The sequence below is a fragment of the Pipra filicauda genome, unplaced genomic scaffold (genome assembly GCF_003945595.2).
Source record: "Pipra filicauda isolate LSUMZ 115617 unplaced genomic scaffold, ASM394559v2 scaffold115_size4368891_pilon, whole genome shotgun sequence".
Classification (NCBI taxonomy): domain Eukaryota; kingdom Metazoa; phylum Chordata; class Aves; order Passeriformes; family Pipridae; genus Pipra; species Pipra filicauda.
The window spans coordinates 2457371-2476597 of record NW_024103607.1 but is presented as its reverse complement, the minus strand read 5'-3'; the positions used below and the strand labels follow the sequence as shown (position 1 = coordinate 2476597).

General features: G+C 37.7%; 1 protein-coding gene across 5 annotated transcripts in view; it reads left to right on the top strand.

Annotated features, from left to right (window-relative positions):
* The window catches only part of ARHGEF7 (Rho guanine nucleotide exchange factor 7), a 127007-nt gene that overhangs the window by 54577 nt on the left and 53203 nt on the right, over positions 1–19227 (top strand). For 4 of the 5 annotated variants that reach the window (XR_003544974.2, XM_027743406.2, XM_027743405.2 and 1 more), the window contains exons 5-8: positions 629–830; positions 9522–9610; positions 17257–17351; positions 17632–17727. Coding sequence is in view for 4 of the 5 variants with exons in the window: in XM_027743406.2 (XP_027599207.1) it covers positions 629–830; positions 9522–9610; positions 17257–17351; positions 17632–17727 (482 nt within the window). In the remaining variant the exon portion in view is untranslated. Of the gene's footprint in view, positions 1–628; positions 831–9521; positions 9611–14369; positions 14863–16639; positions 16643–17256; positions 17352–17631; positions 17728–19227 lie in introns of those variants that run through there. The other variant, XM_027743410.2, reaches the window with a different exon arrangement.

Here is a 19227-nt window from a genome sequence, read left to right as displayed (position 1 = left end):
GAAATGATTTGTGAGTACTTGTTTGAGGTAAGTTGCATAATTGTTTTGTAGGTTTTGTGAAAGAACACTGTCCTTCTTCATTGTCAGGCCATGGAGACTTGTACATTCAGCTGTGGAACCTTCCAACTTGATCTGTTACAGGAGAAAAAAAAGAAGGTTTTAAGCTGAAAACTCTATTTATATCCAAAATTAAATTAAATTAAATTAAATTAAATCCAACTCATTTTCTCCTCCCAGCCCAGTTTTTTAGAAAAAGACTCTTCAATGTAAAACTCTTGGTTCTTTGTAGATACCAAAGGCAATTTATGCAATTTATAGAAAATATATGTGTTTTCTTTATTATTCTCATTTTATTTTCTTTATTACTCTCATTTTAGCTCTGTTAACCCCTTCTGATTTGAAAGGGCTCTAATAAGACAATATACTCCCTGGGCTGATGAGAATTCATAGATTAAAAATTAGAGAAATACTACAAATGCCAAATCAGTCCTTATAAAAGCTTTTCAGTAAAAATGTGTGGTGAGTATTGTGTGCAGAGGAGAGGCTATTTCCATTTTCTGTTTTCTTCATGGAATAATGTTTAAATCTCTAATGTGATCATTTTGTTCTTTGTGTTTTCACTTACTAGGACATGACAGATAACGGCAACCATCAGTTGGTGGTGAGAGCAAAATTTAATTTTCAACAGACAAATGAAGATGAACTTTCTTTTTCAAAAGGAGATATTATTCATGTTACAAGAGTGGAAGAAGGAGGCTGGTGGGAAGGAACTTTAAACGGAAAAACAGGGTGGTTTCCGAGTAACTATGTACGAGAAATAAAATCAAATGGTGAGTTTTGAATGGGAGAGCATATTTGCAGAAATTCTTGCTTTGGATAGAGGTTGATAGTTGGTTGATTCATTAAAAATGGTAATGATTTTTGTTTAAGCTTGACAGTATTTACTGAACTTCATTCACAGCGATCATTAATCCTCAGGAACTCATACTTCAACACCCCAGTTCACTATATAGAGTGTTCTGAGGCTTCTAAGTTATCAGTAAGCATGCAGAAAACTTCCCATTTCGTTTGCCTGTCTATCTGTCACAGTTGGGCTGCTCTGAGTTCCTTGGTCTGAATTCCTAGAATACGGAATTTTGACTCAGGTGCTGACATATTTTGAATTGGTGCTTTGTGTTTAAATAGTGAGAGATTTCCTACAAATCTCTTTAAAAACAACACAACAAAAAAACGTACCAGAAAGAAACCTCAAACCAACCAAAAAAACTACAGCAAAAAAATTACTCAATACATCCCATTACTTAGAAGCAAATAGTTGCAGGAAGGAAACCCAGTTCTACCAAAATCTACTTTTGAAAGATAATGTATTTGTGATTTTTCTTTTTCTTTCATGTTCATGCGCCTTCAGCTTTTCTTCATAGAGGCTTCACCCTTCCACTGAAGTTTTATTTTAACCTTTATACAGTGAAATTGCCTTCTGTAAATGTCATCTGAATATCAAAACTAACATTACTGTCTCCTTTATTTCCCTTTTTTTTTTTTTCCCATATCTTTCCTGTCTCAGCTTACTTTCAGAGATTAGGAATAAACCCGGTATGATAAAACCACCTAGGGACTCTGGGAGGCTTTATCACTCTTTCCCATGCCACAGCTCCAGTGAAAATACACATCTTTTGAGGCTGTGCTAAAGTCATTGGCATGGCTTTTTTCTTTTTTTTTTAGGCAGCCATACAGATGCCTGATTGCAAAGTGAGGTTGTAAGGGTGAAACTCCACTTTTTAAACTTACTTTTCTCCTCTGGTTGCATCCTCTTATTTTCTTCCCTGATTTACTGTGTACGGTCCGTTGTTGCAAAATGCTGGTCTTAGATCTGCGACTTCATTGTCCTTTTCAACTAGATTCTCTTAGACAATTCTCCTAGTCACAATGTAAGACTTAGCTTTAATGTTCTTCAGAGATTAATCAGATCTTGACAAACAATTCATGAAGCTTGTTTTTTGTCTATAGTGTTGTAGCATCAGTCATGATGACCCTCTTGTCCCATCATTACTCAATTAAATCAGTGTGGCAGAGGTCTTGTTTGGATTTCGTGAGTTTTGATCTCTTCCAACACTTGAAACTGGAACCTGGGTAGGCAGTTAGGCTCCAGAATAGAAATAGCTTTTAACATTGAACATGTAAGAACCAGAAGTTTCCAGTAACTGAAATTAAGGTGGTTCTTGTTTTATTAAGAATACTGCACTTAGGTGAGGTACATCTTGAAGTCAGAAGAGACAACAAGCTGTAGTGCCCAGGTTAGTACCAAGTACAGTTTGATTTTTGCAAGTCCTTGCAGCCCTGTCTGATCCCTGGGGCTGAGATGAGTTACCTCTAGCCTTTAATTTCTAACATTCACTTCTGACCCTCAGAAAAATTTACTCCCAAGTCCTTTTCTCTCTGCTGTATGGGTGTGTTCTCTGTGCTACAGCAGCTTACCTCTTCGGGCTTCTGCGAGACTTCTCGCGTTCTTGGAGCGCTCTCTCATATGTTCAGTTGTTTCTCTGGAAGGCAATGTGTGCCCATGCTTTTTTGTTCTCAGAAAGCTTAGTCCATTGCTTACTACAAATTTAAAATGACTGACCCGTAGCTCACTAGCTGTCTCTGTTCTTCTCCATTGTAAAATTGCTGGTTTTCCTTTTCCGGTACTTTATGACCTTCACTTGTCCTCTCTGGTTTCAGATATGGATGTAGGTATTTCTCTTACTATCAAATCAGCACAGTAGGTACTGTGTAGTTTATCAAAACAGTAATTTTAACCTCCTTTTATGCATTTGTAGGTATGTGTTTGTCTGAAGTTGACTTTTTTATAAGAAAGACAGGAGGGTGGTAGAAGGAAGCATGGCATACCAAGAGCTTCTTGGTGTTTGTTAATAACTGTTGAGTTGCAGATCAGTTTTACCCCTTGATGTATGTATGCTATGGCATGTTTTGTTGCCACTACCCCTTATGTTCATGTTAGTTGTATTTCAACTGGTGACCTGACTTCTAGTTACTTTTACTTCTTTTTGTATGTTTGTGGTCAGTATATATATTTATGATATGTGATCCATGTCAGTTTTACATCTACCTTTCCTGTCCTCTCTTTGAGATGCCTGTAATTTTTAAAGGAGTTGTCATTCTTGTGAGCCTTTTCTGCTTAAGTTATCATTAGTGGCAGTTCTTTTTTTAACCGTATTTTTAAGTTTACTGAATTCTTCCTACTTTAAGATCATTGCTGTAATTTTACTATGCTTTTTTTTTTTCTTCATTTTATTGTGGGTTCCATGAAATTTGTTATGAATGTTTTTATTCTCAACTGATTTCTGCTCTATGAGTATTGTTGACAATGCTAGAGAGAGGGCTTTTCTGTAACTCTTCTCCCTTCTGTATCCTAGTGCATTGCCACTGTGTTTCTTGAGGTTGGACTTCCTTTGCTCTGCTGTTCTTGTCAGAAAAAGGATGTAGTGCTGTTTATTATAAAGCTCTGAAGTTATTTGAACAGTGGATGTTCATGAGAAGTTTCATGTAGGTTATATATGTGTGGGTTTACAGTCTCTATTGCCCTCCTGTGTCCCTGCTCTCTTTAGCTTGTCTTCATTAGGAGGGTTACATGGTCCATTTTTCTCGACTTCTTGCAACTATAAAATCCTCACCTCAGGATTTTCCTAATTCAGAAATATTTTAAGTACCTTCATGCCTTAAGCACAAGGATGAAATATAAAAGTGCTTTTTTCCCTTATGTATTTTAAAACTAGTTAGGAGAATTTGATGTCTTGTTAGCTCAAATTCAAAATGTGTTTTCTGTCAGTGTTACAATGAATTGATTTTAAAAAAGATCAGCATAGAATTCTTAAAATACTTGCTCTTGACTAAGGTCCTGGATATATAATCTGTTTTCAAAATACTTGTAATTTGTTCTGACATTGACAGTATTACTCTACCCTTCTTTCTTCTCTGAAATGTGGCTTAAAATACTGCAACTAGTTAGAAATTCTGTACAGGTTACACTGCTTTCATTTTTGATGATGCATTATTTGGAATGCTCCCAGGAAATGGTGAGTTTGACTAAAGAAATCCCCTCAGTTTGTTGTAACCTTACTTCTGCAAACTAAGTAACAGAAGAAATGAAAGAAGTTCTTTACTCATGTGTGTTTTTATTTTAATTCTCACAAACTTCATAGGCATTAGATGTTTAGATAAATGGATTTTTGTTCTATGTTAAAATCCTCTAATCAGAAAACTGTATATTTCTAGTCTTAGCTTGTAGGGTGTGTTTTTGAAGTTAGATATTCAAGGAAAGGATGAAAAAGCTGCTTAGTAATGGGAACTTTACCCACACTGATTTCTTAAAACTTTTAGAAGAAAAGTAAACTGCATTACATCTGTTTCACAGGCAGAGCATGTTACATGTTTAGCTATGCCAGAATGATCAGTATTAGCACAGAATTCTAATACATGCATGAGATGAGCTGTGAGTGGTTGTAGGACAGATACTGAGATTATGGAGCAAAGCACAACATTTAGTTTCCTAAACCTCTAACATCTTACCTTTTTTAATGTTCTTTGATCACTAATCAGGAAGTACTTTGAAACGAGAGGACTTTGTTTGCATCCTGCTGTACTGTTATACATGACAGACGGTAAAAGGTAAATACTGTGTAAACTTGTTAGATATTTGTCAGTGTGGCCTTACTGAGGTTTTTTTTCTTAAAGTGGAGCAGGAGTGGGGGGAGGTGTAGGTGGAGCCTTGTCTCTTACGTTGCTGTTTCTGTCTTGCACAGTAGAGAGATTTGGAGACCTAGTTTTGAGTGTTCTCTTGCAGAATGGGATGCACTTGCTTAGCTACTGTCAGATGTTAATCAGATTTTTAAAAATATCACATGGTCACTTGATGAATTTTATCCAAGCATAAGCCCTTTAAATGGCATGAGGTTATGCAAAAGGGAATAAAGCTTTGTAAAAATTACATTTGATATGTCACCAACTTTATCCTAATTCTTCACAGAAATTAACGTGTCATTACTATCCTAGCCTCTTTTCTGTTATGCTTTCTTGACAGTTATATTAGTATCGGCACTGGTGCAAGCTACAGTGTCAGTCATTCTTCTGGTTGGATGTTAAAAAAAATAAAAAAAATCAGTGTTGGGAAAAGGTCAGAATATAGTGGAAGTGTAGAACATCAGCTGTTTCCATCCTGTGGTGCGTAAGGGAAGGACAGATGCACTTTTAGCTTTGAGGAAAAGAAAAAAAGGGAAGGAAAAAACAAATAATCCCCCCAAGGAATATTAGTTTTTCTCTCCCCAGCCATGTACACTTGGAGGGGTATTTTGTTCTCTCGTCGAGTATTATTCTATAGGCATAAAGAGGTTGGGACCAGTAAATACTCTTGGGGAAGAACTAGTGTCCATATTGCAGAGTGGACCACTTCGCAGCAATGCTTGAGCCAGCTTGAGAACTGAGAACAAGTTGAGGTCTGCCCTCCTGCTGTTGGACATGAACCAATTAGTCTAGAAAGACAGGGTTTGCTTGTAGCACTTCACTAATAGAGACCACATAGCTTTTGGTGTTCCAACTGGCACATCTTTCCTTCCCTAATGTAGGATGAAATAGCTCAAATCAGATCTTTTTATCTGCATTACACACCATAGCCTAGTGATTGCAGAAACACACGGTGCTGTTCTTGCAGTAGTAGCGTTGAAGTGCTTTAGTAAAGTATGTTCTGAAGGCAGTGAATACTTTGTGGAGTAGCATGAAGTAGAGCATTGCATGAAAATGAATATGACATAAGCTGGAGACATGACAGAAGGGAGAGTATGTGAGAATCTCAAGTAAACTGAAGGCAAGTGAAAGAAATACTTGCATGCAAATTAAAATTGAAACAAAACATTGGAAAGGATTGGGTACATTGTCTCTTTGCAGTCAATTAGTAGATGTTTGTAAAGGATAAGAACATTTTAGAGAGTACATGCATCTTATGTACTACATAGGGAAAGGTTATAAAAACATTTGAGTTGTTGTAAAAGCTGCTTCAAGTTGTTTTGGTCCTACTGAAGATAATGAATTGCTGGAAGAATAATGTTAAAAAGCCTGTGCCACCCTCCTTCTCCACTCAAAGATGATCTGTTAAGTGAATTCTATCTGGTTTATCAGTAGCCACTAGACACTTCAAAGCATTATCAAGTGTAGCTGAGGGCAGTTGAATGTAATGCTTTGATCACAAAAGAAAGTGATAGTGGTAACTTACCTCCTGGTTTCAGTCATCAACTGGATATGGTCTCTTCCAGTAATTGAGATGCTTGTTTGCTTTGTATCTGATCATACACTGTGCCTGTTCTCATTATGCTTCCAGTGTTAATGTAATGGATTCACATTGTGACTAGGAGAAAAGTGAGGAGAAGGGAAAAATTTGTATGGGAAAACTTGGTGTCTGGCTCAGGTCACTCTCTTCCAGTGCTTTGAGAAACAGAATCTCTGTGTTGTAGTGGGCAAGGTGCCAGGGTTTTGCTAATGTTTCATAAACCTATGGACTTTATAGACATATGGACCTGTAAGATCTGTATGTATTTCCAGTATGCTGAATGGGGGTGACACCTCCTTGAAATGTTTAATGAAATATGCTCTGTTTGCAAAGGTACTCTTAATACTCTTAATAAATAACACTTAACTTAGTGTAAACAAAGAAAGTGATTTCTTATGTGCAAGATCAGGATTTTCTTCTGTGTAATTCATTGTGCAATAAACTAATTGCAACAAGACTGTTTCTTATTCCTCCTTATGAAGCAATGCACCGCTTGAAGGCAGAATACCAGACATGATAGACAGCTGGACTAATTTGCTGCATCTAATTCTGTGCTTCTACAATAGAAGTGGCCTTTACATTTTAAAAACTAAATGTTGATTATGGCTGTTCAGGCAAAATTATTTGAATGTGATTTATTTTTTTTTTCTGTCCCGTTTTTAAATCTGAATTTGGACATATATATGTCTGTGCTGGATAATTGAATCAGGTAAACAGCTGGTAATATAAATGACTGTACATTTCAGCAAAAAAACTCCCACTTTGTTCAGCAGCTTAAAAGGAGAAATGTATTTTTGTACCCTTTACAAGAACCAAAATTCTATGACCAGCCAACTTTCTCCAGATTAACAATGGCTGGACATGTGTATAATGATAAATTCAGTGACAAGTATTTACCTCTATCCTTAAATAACTCTTGTTTCTCCTTTCCAGACATCTGTATTATTATAAATTCAGTGACAAGTACTTACTTTTATGCCTAAATAACTCTGGTTTCCCCTTTCATGCTTTTTGGCACATGATTAATAAAGCTTTAGGTATTTAGTGAACCTGAAAGTCACTGTAAATTGGAGGATAAGTCAAGAGCTTCCACAAAGCATGAAGGCAAAGAACCAAGTTCATGTAAATGACATCATTTTCATCATTCAGTACAAAGAAATGAATTGTAATTGTCCCATAAGGAGTAGCATGATAGATGAATATATAAATGAGTAGCCATACACACAGCATGATTTTAGGTTCTTCTTTCACACTGAGTATTTGATGGCAAATCTGCTTGAGTTTACAGTTTTTTTCTAAGGGGATGGGAGGAGTCCTGTCACTTGGAATTACTTGGCTTTGTAGCAGAGCATGTATGTGCTGCAGGGCTGGTGGCTGAGAGCATCAGTGTTCCCAGCTGGATAACAGCTTGATCTAATAGTTTTTGTGCTGTCTGTTGGCTTAGATCTGACTTGGGGTGGGTAGGCGGGGGATATTAACCAAAAGGATTTTTTTGTCATCTCTGAATGTGGTAAGGAAAAATTGGTTTTGCCCTTGTGTGGCAGTTTTTAGACAGTGTTTTATTTTTAGATTAGCTTTTTTGAGACTTCCAGTGCAATACAGAGAAAAGCCCCTTAAAGATAATAGCACCTGTGTACTCATGAGGCGTGAGCTGTGCCTTATGGACCATTAGCTAAAGCCTCAGGTCCTGCTGGCCTGCCAGGCACTCCTGGCATTGGAGTTGAAAGGATGGCCTTCATCTGTAGTCAGCTCACCTGAGATGGCATTGTCCGTGGGGTTGCAGCTGGGTGGCCTGAAGAAGCACTAAATTTCTCAGGAGAGGATGGTACCATATGGACTGTTCTGCTTGTGATGGCAGTTCCCTGATCAACTTTACTTTCCATGAGAATTTTCCATAGGCAGCCCTTAGAATGGCTGACTGGGCTTCTGGAAAGACAGGTCTGTATTTGAGACTTGCATAATTTATTCTTAGCCTGAGGTATTAGGTAAACTAGAGTTAAATTATTAATATATCTTTATCAAAATGTGTTTGAAACAGGAGCTTGCCTTTAAAATAAAGGTAAAATATCCAGTAGGTATGTTTTGTTGATGGTTTTTTGGTCTGGGGTGGGGGGTGCGGGAAGGGTTGGTTGAGAATTTGCCATTTTATAGTTTGGCTACAAATTACTCAAATGCATATTTGAAAATAGCATATTAGACAAGCCTGATAATTAAAAAAAAACCTGAAAAAAATCCAAAACCACCAAAGCAAACAAACCAAAGCACCATAATGTCCTGTTAAATATGGTCTCACAAGTTGGTTGAGTGCAGAGTCAAATGATGATGCAGCATCATGCTTTTGATTTTTCTCTCACCTCTCCTTTGCTCCAATGTGATTGACTTAAAGGAGTGGTAGTGGTGGGAGGGGAGGCTTTAGGGGTTTGTTTTCTGTGCCTCTCTATTCTGGGAGTCAGCACCTGGGGAACTCTCAGGACTGTTGTTTTGATCTTGTAGACCAATCTTGTACTTTTAGGAAGAGTATCCATTAGTGAGGGATACATTCCCTATGGGATTATAGGAAGGATTGATGTTATGAAGATATTATGAAGAACTCTTTTGTGTTATGAAGAACTTTCTCAAGTGCATAAGCATTTTTATTTTTTACTTCATTAATAGCAAAAGACAATTTGTTTTAAAAGATGATTTTTTGGGATAGACATCAGGTAAGTCACTTCACTAGTGTAGTATTTTGAATCTCTTGTTTCTACCAGAGTGAATGTAATGTCTCACATCTGGTATGTTCAGCCTTTGATTGGTCACTTGCTTTCACTGAGTTCATTAAAATGATATTAAAACTACTTTTGTTTGAAAGTGCCTATAGAGTTTGGAAATGCCTGGGTTTTTTTAATTTTTTTTTTTTTAATTGCAATCTGTGACATTTTGTTTCTAAAAAATAAATTTTGAAAAGCTTAACTGACTTTCTGGTTCCAGGAAAAAGAATGGGAGGTTTTCAACTTGCCTTCAGTGAGGCTAAAGTTTCATTCATTGTGAACTTATGAACCATTTTGATTCTTAACCAATAATTTGAAGTGCAATTTTGTATGTTTCTCAGTGAAGCACTATTTTCACTGTGATGTATGATTAATATTTTAAAGCAGTTTGTTTGACCTCTAGTGTTGAGCTATGAAATTGCACCCTGTTGACCTCAAAATATTTTACATTTCAGAAAAACCGGTTTCCCCCAAATCAGGTACATTGAAGAGTCCACCTAAAGGCTTTGATACTTCTGCAATTAACAAAAGCTATTACAATGTGGTGAGTGATCATTTTTCCTCCATGGGAGCTGTTATATACAGTAGAATGTCATTTAACTAAATGCTCTTATCTGCACAGAAAAAAGGCAGTCTTGTCAGAAAGTGCCAAAACTAGATAGGGGCGTTAGTGGATTCTCATGTAAACAAGTTCATCATTAGTTTAATAGAATATCACACAGATTCTTAAGCATGATGCAAAATAATAGTCTAAAGCAAGTGAATAATAGGCATTAATGTAATATTATGCTAATTTTACTTAGTTTGCTAGTCATTAATTTCCTTGTTCTCCCCATCTCCCAAATATGCAATTAGTGTTCCCCAATCTCTGTGAATTACTGAAATTCTGCTGTGTTAAAATGCTTAAGAATACTGTTGTCCTTTATGTTGAATAAGAGATTGAACATTTTGAAACAATTTGCTTCCTTTGTATTCATGCTTATAAATCAACTCTATTATTAACTTCAGGAACCTCTCCCTTACACTGGTGGATAGATTTCATAGCAAAGTGGTACAGCCAGAGTCAGCTTTTAACACATCCCCAGGAATTCATAACCTGGTACTCAGACCTCTTTAGTAGATGCATGTAAGAAACATACCCAACTCTGACTTTAAATGTGTTGTAACCATTTTGAGAATCATTTATTTATTAAAAGCAGATACATTGGGAAGCAAAAAAGCGTCTTATTGATTTTGTTAAGCACTGCTCCCTGCTGGTGCAAAACCAAACCACAACGTTTCTTTCCCTTTTCTTTGAAGCAGCTGCCATTGTTTTCATTTTATTTGTCAGTTTTTAGCAACGATCATAAAGAATCGTTTTATGCTTTCATCTTGTGTAGTTGTGGCATGAATAACACCAACCACCTGGAAGAACAGAGGTGTTTTGTGTATTGTATCCTCATTGAAAACAGTGAGGCAGCCTCTTGCTCCTCCCTCTGACTTGCCTCCTGCCTCTGCTGGTAGCTGCAACTCCATGGAAAAGGGGGGGCTGCAGTTCTTTGGCTATTGTATCCCACACCTGCTAGTCAGAATGGAAGGTACCTGTACAAGCACACCCTTCCTTCTGCAGGAAGTAAAGACCTTACTGTGGTATATTCAGTGACAAAGTATTGGATTGTTTTCCTTTTTATTTTTGTTTTCACTATCTCTCTTTTTAGTCCTTTTTTTTTTTCTGAAGTTGTTATAGTGTGTTTGTCTTTGTTGTTTGATGTTGAAACCTATGATTTTCAATGCAAGGAAGATGATGTGACTGTAGTACAGGAGAAAATTTAGTTCCTTCGCTAGGTAGAAGACTGTTCTTATGTTTAATCTGCATTATATTAAGTTTTTAATCAAAATAAATTGGGAGCTGCCTTGAACATCAGACATTTAGTTTTGGGGGTTTGGTTTAATTTATTTGTTTATTTAAAGTAATTGGTAAATACATGCCTCATTTACAATTTTATATTATTTTTTCAGACCTCAGTATGATGAAAAGTAAGAGTTGCAGCTGCTTAATTTAGACTTAACTAAAACTTCAGTTTGACTGTGTCCAAAATAAATTGAATCTTGTGGTTGTATATTTTACTTTGTAAGAGTAATGCAAACCATTTTGGGGGATGATTGTGTACTTCAGTGAAAATAATAGAAAGTATATCTGAATTTGTTCAGGAAGCTAAGTTATAATATGCCATACAATTTTGAAATATCACGTTTGGCTTTTGTGAATTTTTCAGTAATTATTCCCTGGATAACTTACTATCATTGTGGAGGCTCAAGCTACTCCATACTTTTAGAAACAGAGCTATGGCTGGCTTTTAAAGTAATTTAATTAAAAAAAAAGGAAACTAGTGACCATCAGACACCGACTCTTGGAATTAGGTTATTTTTCATCTTTTTCAGGTACCGCTCTCCTGATACACTTAACTTGGTGTAATAAGATTCAAGCTGTTTTCACTGCTAGCTATTTACTGACTGTTGACACATTTCCAGTGTTGACACTGGAAATGACCAGTTCATAATTATATATACAGCTGTACATACATATTTACATACATACATACATACATATATGTTGTAAATTAGAGCACTGCCCCTAGAGTGCTGTTCTCAAATCTGTCTGCTGTGAACTGGGTAATTGCCTGTTTTCACATTTTTTCACAGTGACAAATACCCCCACCTTTTTTTTTTTAACTTGCCATTTTATTCTTTTTGTTTAGAAAATGAGAGGCTGTGCTATAGCATGCACTGCGTTTCAGAGAAAGCAAGACTCCACTGCTGTGTCTAAAACTTAAATTAGACATGTTGACATTTAGATTTTCTTGAAAAATATGAAGTGCTTCTGATGGTGTAGTGAGTTGACCCTGGCTAGATGCCAAGTACCCACTAAAGCCACTCTCTGCGTCCTCTCTGCAACTGGACAGAAGAGAGAAAAAAAAACCAGCAAAGGATTCATGAGTTAAGAGCTGGGAGAGATCACTTACTGATCACCATCATGGGCAAAACAGACTTAAAGTGGGGATATTACTTAAATTTATTACTAACAGGATCAGAGCAAAAAAGAATGAGAAGTAAAATAATCTCACCCACCCCTCCGTCCTTCTGTGTTCTCCCTCCTCCCCCCCAGCGGTGCAGGGGGATGGGGAATGGGAGTTACGGTCAGTTGTTGTTTCTGCCACTGCTGAGGGAGAGGAGTCCTTCCCCTGCTCCCGTGGGGTCCCTCCTACAGGAGACAGTCCTTCACGAACCTCTGCAGCGTGAGTCCATCCCGTAGGCAGTTCGTCACAAAACTGGTGCTCTGCGGCTCACTTTTCCGTTGGGTGCAGTCCTTCAGGAATGAGCTGTACCAGCTGTACCCCCGGTATGGATCCCGCACAGGGCCACAAGTCCTACCAGGAAAACCTTCTCCAGCATGGGCTCGTTTCTCCATGGGTTGCAGGTCCCTGGCAGGACCCTGCTCCATCTTGGGGCTCTCACAGGGTCACAGCCTCCTTCAGATATCCACCTGCTCCAGCATGAGCTTCTCCATGGGCTGCAGGTGGGTCTCTGCACCCCAATGGTCCTCCACGGGCTGCAGGGGCACAGCTGCTCCACCATGGTCTGCACCACAGGCTGCAGGGGCCTCAGCTCCAGCTCCTGGAGAACCTCCTTCCTGTCCTTCTGTACTGACCTTGGTGTCTATGTTGCTGTTCCCATGTTCTCACTCTGCTCTTCACTGGATGGAATTTTTCAACTGTGCAATAAATTTCCGTTCTTAAATATATTATCACGGAGGTTTTACTGTCATTCCTAATTGGCTCAGCCTTGGCCGGCAGCAGGAAGCCCATCCTGGAGCTGGCTGGCATTGGCTCCACCAGAAAGGGGAAGCTTCTAGCAGCTGCTAACAGAAACTACCCCTGTAGTGCCCCCCCCCCCCCCCCCCAAAACCTAGCCACAGAAACCCAATACAGATACCGATATACCTATAAAATAAAAATTTTTCATAATTATTAAATATGTATGATTTTAAATGTAGTGAAGACAAACAGCAAACACATTCTCTGAATTGAAAGTTGTTTAACTTGTGAGTTGAGTTTTTATTCTATCTTAATACGTAAGCTGCAGACATGGGACTTCTCTGTTCTAGAAGTCTTATCAGTCTGTACTGATAACAAAGTTAAAGCAGAACAGCTCCAAATAAACCTTTGGTAGCTGAAAGGATGTAGCTTGAATTAAAGAGTAAGTGTTAAAATCTGTGTTAAAGGCTCTCTTGACAACCAGGCATGTATTGAGGCTGGTTACTCTGGGACTGCTTGCTATATTTGAGTTGTGGCCATCTACCACCATAAGGGGATGTGCTGAGACTCTGTAAACCCTCTTGATTGATTATTGCTGTTTTTCTTGGGGAAGGTTTTGTGCAGGTGCAAGCAGCACCTGTGGGTACATTTGTTGGACTGAGGACAAAATCAAAGAGCAGATCAGAGGAAGTCCAGAAGGCGGTAGGAGAGGCTCCCTTTCTGGGAGGAGGACTGGGATAGGCTAAGGGAAAGGTGCTTAATGTCAAGAGAGGAACTGCTTTCACTGCTTTCCTTTGTTCTTCTCACCCTTGTAAATATGTTCTTTATGGATTCACAGAGCTCTGTCTGAAGTTCGTAATACAAACCACATACTTTCTAGTCTCAGTGTGCTTAATTAGTTGCACCTTGCAGTAAGTGTTGCTGAGAAGACAGACATGTGTTATACATGTACATTTTGCCTGGCTGAGGAATGCAGGTTAGTAGAGAATGCTGAGGTCTTGTCCTCCATAAAATGGTACAAGTCTATAGCAGTGTGCAATATGAACCAGACTCATGATGAAGCATCGAGCATTTTTCATGTAGAAGCAATTTAGTAACTACTGAGTAAGTGGGCATTTCGTTGCATGTTATTCTCTGAAAACAGAGCAGGTGTTACTCTGAGTTTTATTTTTACTTGAGATTCCTTGAGAATTTATAACTTAGTGTCCAAAATAAAGCTGGGTTATCTCCACTCACAGTTGCCTTGAGATTAAGTAGCTTTTCTAAAAGCAGGTAAAGAAATAGGCAAATTTCTCCATAGTTATGAGTATTTGGACGACCTCATTTTTCATTTAAGTGTTTGAAAAGTAATGGAAAATAAACACTTCTTTTGGGGCCGTTCTGTTAAAGTTGGATCAAGAGTTTGTGTCTACTGAATTTCATAAGAGTTTTTGAGGACCCTTGAGATATGATATACTTGTGCAGTGCTTTACACTCCCCCTCTCAAGGGCCTGTTTTAAGGGATTCGTCTTGCAAATTCTGATTCAGGAAAATTAGATACTGATCGCCATTTCGCCGAAGCATGAGATATTTTGGTTGAGTGCCATACTACTATGAAAAAATGGGAATGTGCTAACGGATCATGCCCAAATGTGTCTGTATTCTGCCTTTTTTCTTTCTGATTTGGAAGGTGATCGGCTTCATGTAGGTCATTTTAAATCCATTTTTGGGTGATAGTTATTGCCTTAGGGAGATGACTGAGGTTTTGTGTGACAGAATTGTTAACCATGCTTGAATTTTCCATGCTGTGTGATTGAGAGAGCTGGTGCTGTATGAGCTCAGTTGTCTGTGCCTGCCATTCATCAGTGTTACAGACTGCAAAAGCTGCCACTTCAACGCTGCTCTTTTGGTACTCGGTCTTATCTGTGCAAATGTTGTGGTGGAGTTGTGGAAACAAGGTCTTCAAGGTCTCATGGGGTCTTGCAGCAGCCAGAATGCACAGAAAGCAGGAAAGGGAAGAAAGGTGATTATTAGATCATGTGGGTGAGATGTGGATATGAGGAATTGTAAGGGTTCTCTGGTGCCAAAATACTGAATTACAATGCTGGCTACTTGTCACTTCAAAGCACAGTCCAAGCCTTTAATCCTCATAGCTTCTCAGAGAGGTAGGTAAGTCAAGCTGGAAGAATGTGAGATTTCACAGAAATAATGTTTTAAAACTGTGTAAACAAAGTTATTCTTCAAAAAATGTATGCAGTGAAAATTGTACTTGTTAAAAAAAAACTGAAATAGTTTTAGTGTGTCCTGGGAAGTGTTTAAAGCTATGTATATCTGAAGTAGTGTGTAGTAGTGTGAACTACTAAAATAACATAAAGTTTAAGTGCATCTGGTACTCTGCATAGGTTTTGTAGCATAGTTTTATTTACAGTTGCATTTATTTTCCTTTCTCCACTAATTGTCAAAATGCTAATTCTAGTTTTTAAGCTTTCTCGTTATTGCCTCCCCTCCCCATTTAAGTCTTTTTCCTCCAATCCCGTGTTCTCTGTATTGCAAAGAAAATCCTCAAATAAAAATCCAAACTAGCACAGAAAATGAGTGTGTCCAACATAAAACTAGTTTTATTTCAAGCTTTTCAACAGCTGTTTATAGCAGAGAATGAAAATAGTCTTTGAGAAAATGGACCAGTGGTGCAGCCCTTCAAGATCTCTAGCAAATTTGTTGATTTTTATCTTTGAATGTCTTTTAATACTGTTCAGTGCTTCATTGGGACACTGTGTCCTTGGTTTTCAGTCTGCTTTTCCCTACTAATGGCTGTGTAAGAACTTTGGGCTAGGAGGTTTTTGTAGAAAAAGCCGTATTGAAAAAGATTGGTCTTGCATTTAGTTTTGAACCTCACCGATGCTTTTATATAAAGTACTTTTATATTACCATTTTAACAATTTACTTTCTTTGTTTTATGTATGTGTAAGAGAATATGGGGGGTAATTAGTGCTATGATCGGTGGAAATATTTTATTTCTGTGGTCTAAATGGTCAAAAAAATCCTCAGCTTTTTTAAAGTTTGTGTGTCCATGTTGTACTGTATGCTGTAATTTCTTAGGAGCTGTAACTTTCTGTGTGACATTCTTCTGCCACAGCATTTAGCAGAGAATGGAGACATTTTAATCTTCAGTTCAGGATTCAGTTTTGCAACAAAAGAATGAACTCAAAAATGGTCTCTCTCTCTCTCCAAATGAATAGAAGCATTCAAGAAATAAGCAGAATCAATGACACCAATGAAAGGAGCAGTGAATTCTTCATTGACATACTGATCTATTTAAAGTTATTTCATCAGGTTTGCATTTAGGAATGAATGGCTTTTTTTACTTCCTAAGAAAGAGTATTGACTACAACAGTGAATAATGCAGTCAATTACAGTCGTTCTTATAAATGCTGAAATGAGATATTACTGTAGGCTTGACAAATATGGCATGTAGCAAAATGAGGTTTGTGGTGTGGCTTATGACCAGTGAATAGCAATAAGTTTTCAAAGTTCAGTTCTGTTCACTGAACTACATTTAATTCTGTTGATTGTCTTGCTAAACCATTAACTTTTTGGAGAAAAAAATAATTTGCCATCTAGAAGCGCAGTAGAACCTGATGTGACTATATTGGAGGATAGCCTAAAGCAGACTCCCTGGAGATGGCCCAGTAAAATGTTTTCCTGTACATATTTGGGGGTATTCCAGTTGTTGGTTTATATTCAGCCAAAAACCAAGTGTGTGCTGTATTTTATAAATTCTTGGCTTTGCGTTAGAATAGGTTGTAGTTTTCTCATGGGTAGTGCATTCCCAGCGGAAGGTTGGGCAGCCCCATTTAAAAATAATGTAATAACGCTAAACATTTTGCTAAATAAAGTTGGAAACTACTTGTTATTTGTAAATCCATTAATGTTCAGATGTTCTAGGTAGAACAGCGCATCTGAATAAGTAAACACTTTGCCAGCAAGATTAGTTGTAATGTGTTGTAATTGAGACTGAGAAAACAACATTATTTGTTCTTTTCTCTTACAACTTCTATTGTGCTTTGCCAGCCTCTGATGATCTGTGACTGTTCTGAAGAACATAAGAAGAATAATTGCCCTGGGTTCGGAAGAGCACTCTGTATAAAATTCAGATTTTGCGCTAAAGTTTTTAAGTAGTGAAATTCCTGTTAGCTTACCGCTGTTTTTGTTTATGGCTGAAGGATGGCTCATCATGTGTATAGTGGATTTTTTTCCCTATGAATTTCATAGATGTATAGTATTCAATGCGTTCTTGCTCATACTTGCATTTTTAATGTAGGAACACTCATTTAAGTTTTTCTTATGCTAAGTAAATTTTAGTATGCTTTAAAACTGGTCTTAAAAAATACCAATTAGCAATTGTCATTTATTGTAGGTGCTACAAAATATATTAGAAACAGAAAATGAATATGCTAAGGAGCTACAAACAATGCTTTCAAACTACCTGCGACCATTACAAGCCAGTGAAAAGTATGTGAGTTTGTTCTGTGTTTTAAATTAAGTTTGAGATCTCTCATGTATTGGGGAGGGTTAATGTGGTCAAAATTTCAATGTCAATGCGTGTTTTCCTCTGTGGACTATGAGATTCTTGAGGCAGGGCTTGCTTTTATTCAGTTTGCTTGCTGACTGACACAGTCAGGTCCTTGATCTAAGAACCAGTAAGCACTTTCTTTTAGCACTGTAGATTGTATTAATGCACAGTTAGTCAATAACTGCAAACCTAAGCATGTTTTATTTACTTTGGCTCCAGGTTAACCTTGGCAAATACTTCATACTTAATGGGAAACCTGGAAGAAATAAGTTCTTTCCAGCAAATGCTTGTACAGTCTTTAGAAGAATGCACCAAGTAAGTACTATGCATATGAGATACAGTAAAATTCTAACATGCAAATATTTTTTATTACTTTATTTGTTGCTAATGTTGGGCATAATTTTTTTTCTTCTCACTGTAAGAATTGTTGCCACAGCAGTACAGTAATAGGTGTTTGGAGAATGTATTGATTGCTTGTACAGATAGATATTGGCCCTAGGATGCAGTTGCAGAGGTAGAAATTTTGATTTAGTTTAACGGCAATTTACAAATTTCCATGATGCAATTGCATACTAGTAGGGAAATGGTGGGTTTTGTTTTGGGGGCATGAATTTTAAGAACTTTCTTAAAAGTAAGAGAAGGAATGAACAGACCTTATGTAATGGTGCAACAGTGGAGAAGGAGGTGACTTGGATGAAGCGCATTCTGAGAATGCTTGTGCTTAGTATTCTTCTGGCCTGAACAATGGTAGTCATGAAAAGGTGCTGGGAGAGGTGGCCAGGATAGACAGAAAGAACAACCTGAATTAAATAAAACCCCTCAGTGCTTGTGCTGCTATAGGAAGCATGAAGCACAGAAAGAAGGGGATGAAGACACTTCTCTTTCTGTAGTTGAGGCTGAATTGGTAACTTGGTATTTTTCAGCTTGTTACCTCAGCACTTGGGGATGCTAGAAAGAAGGTGACCATATCACATTTACATTGTCCTAACAGCTTTCTGGTGTTAAAACTCCACTGAAAGTAAAATTTCTGTTTCTAACCTCAGTTCTGTCATTTTCCTTGTCTACGTGGTCACAGTCCTACTCCAAATTTTCTTGGTTTCTGCCAAGTTAGTAATTATTTGAATTGCTTGAATTTAAGGGCTTAGACAAGTTTCAGTCTGCTGAATGAATGAATGAATGTCTTGGATGCAGGAGAAAATACCTCTTTTGGCAACAGTGATCTTTAGGTCCCCTCAGTGTGTCTTGTTTTGACCTCTCCTTCCTCCCTTCTGAGCTGCTCTGCGTGAAGAAGCAGCTTTGTCATGACAAAGTATAAGCTGCATCTCCACTAGGCAGTCCATATGCCTGGGACTGTTGCTGACTTCCCTCCTACCACCTGTCTTCTGCCCTTCTCTCCTGCCTCTATGCAACTTAGACCTGAGAGAAGGGAAGGGAGGATGGTGTAGTTCAGATGACTGTTCAGCAGTGTAATGGAAACATTCTTGAAATGGTCTTTCTTTCATGCTGTGTGTGAGAAAGAAGGATATTCATTCCAGACTTCATCAGTAAAGTGTCTAAATCCCTGAAAAGTGACCATTTGTCAACAAACTTAAATGTTTCCTTTCTTTTCTTGTCACTGTGCTTTGTTTTCTCATTCTTTTATTACCATGATTTTGTTTCGGTGAATCAGAAGTTAGGGAAATAAAGTACCTTGCATGGAACAAACTGTCATCTTTTGAAACATTTTGTTAAGGTGGAGTAGGAGATCATATGCCTTAAATATTAATGCATAATGTCCTTTATTTGTTCTTTCTGCTAAGTGAAATGTTGCTGTGT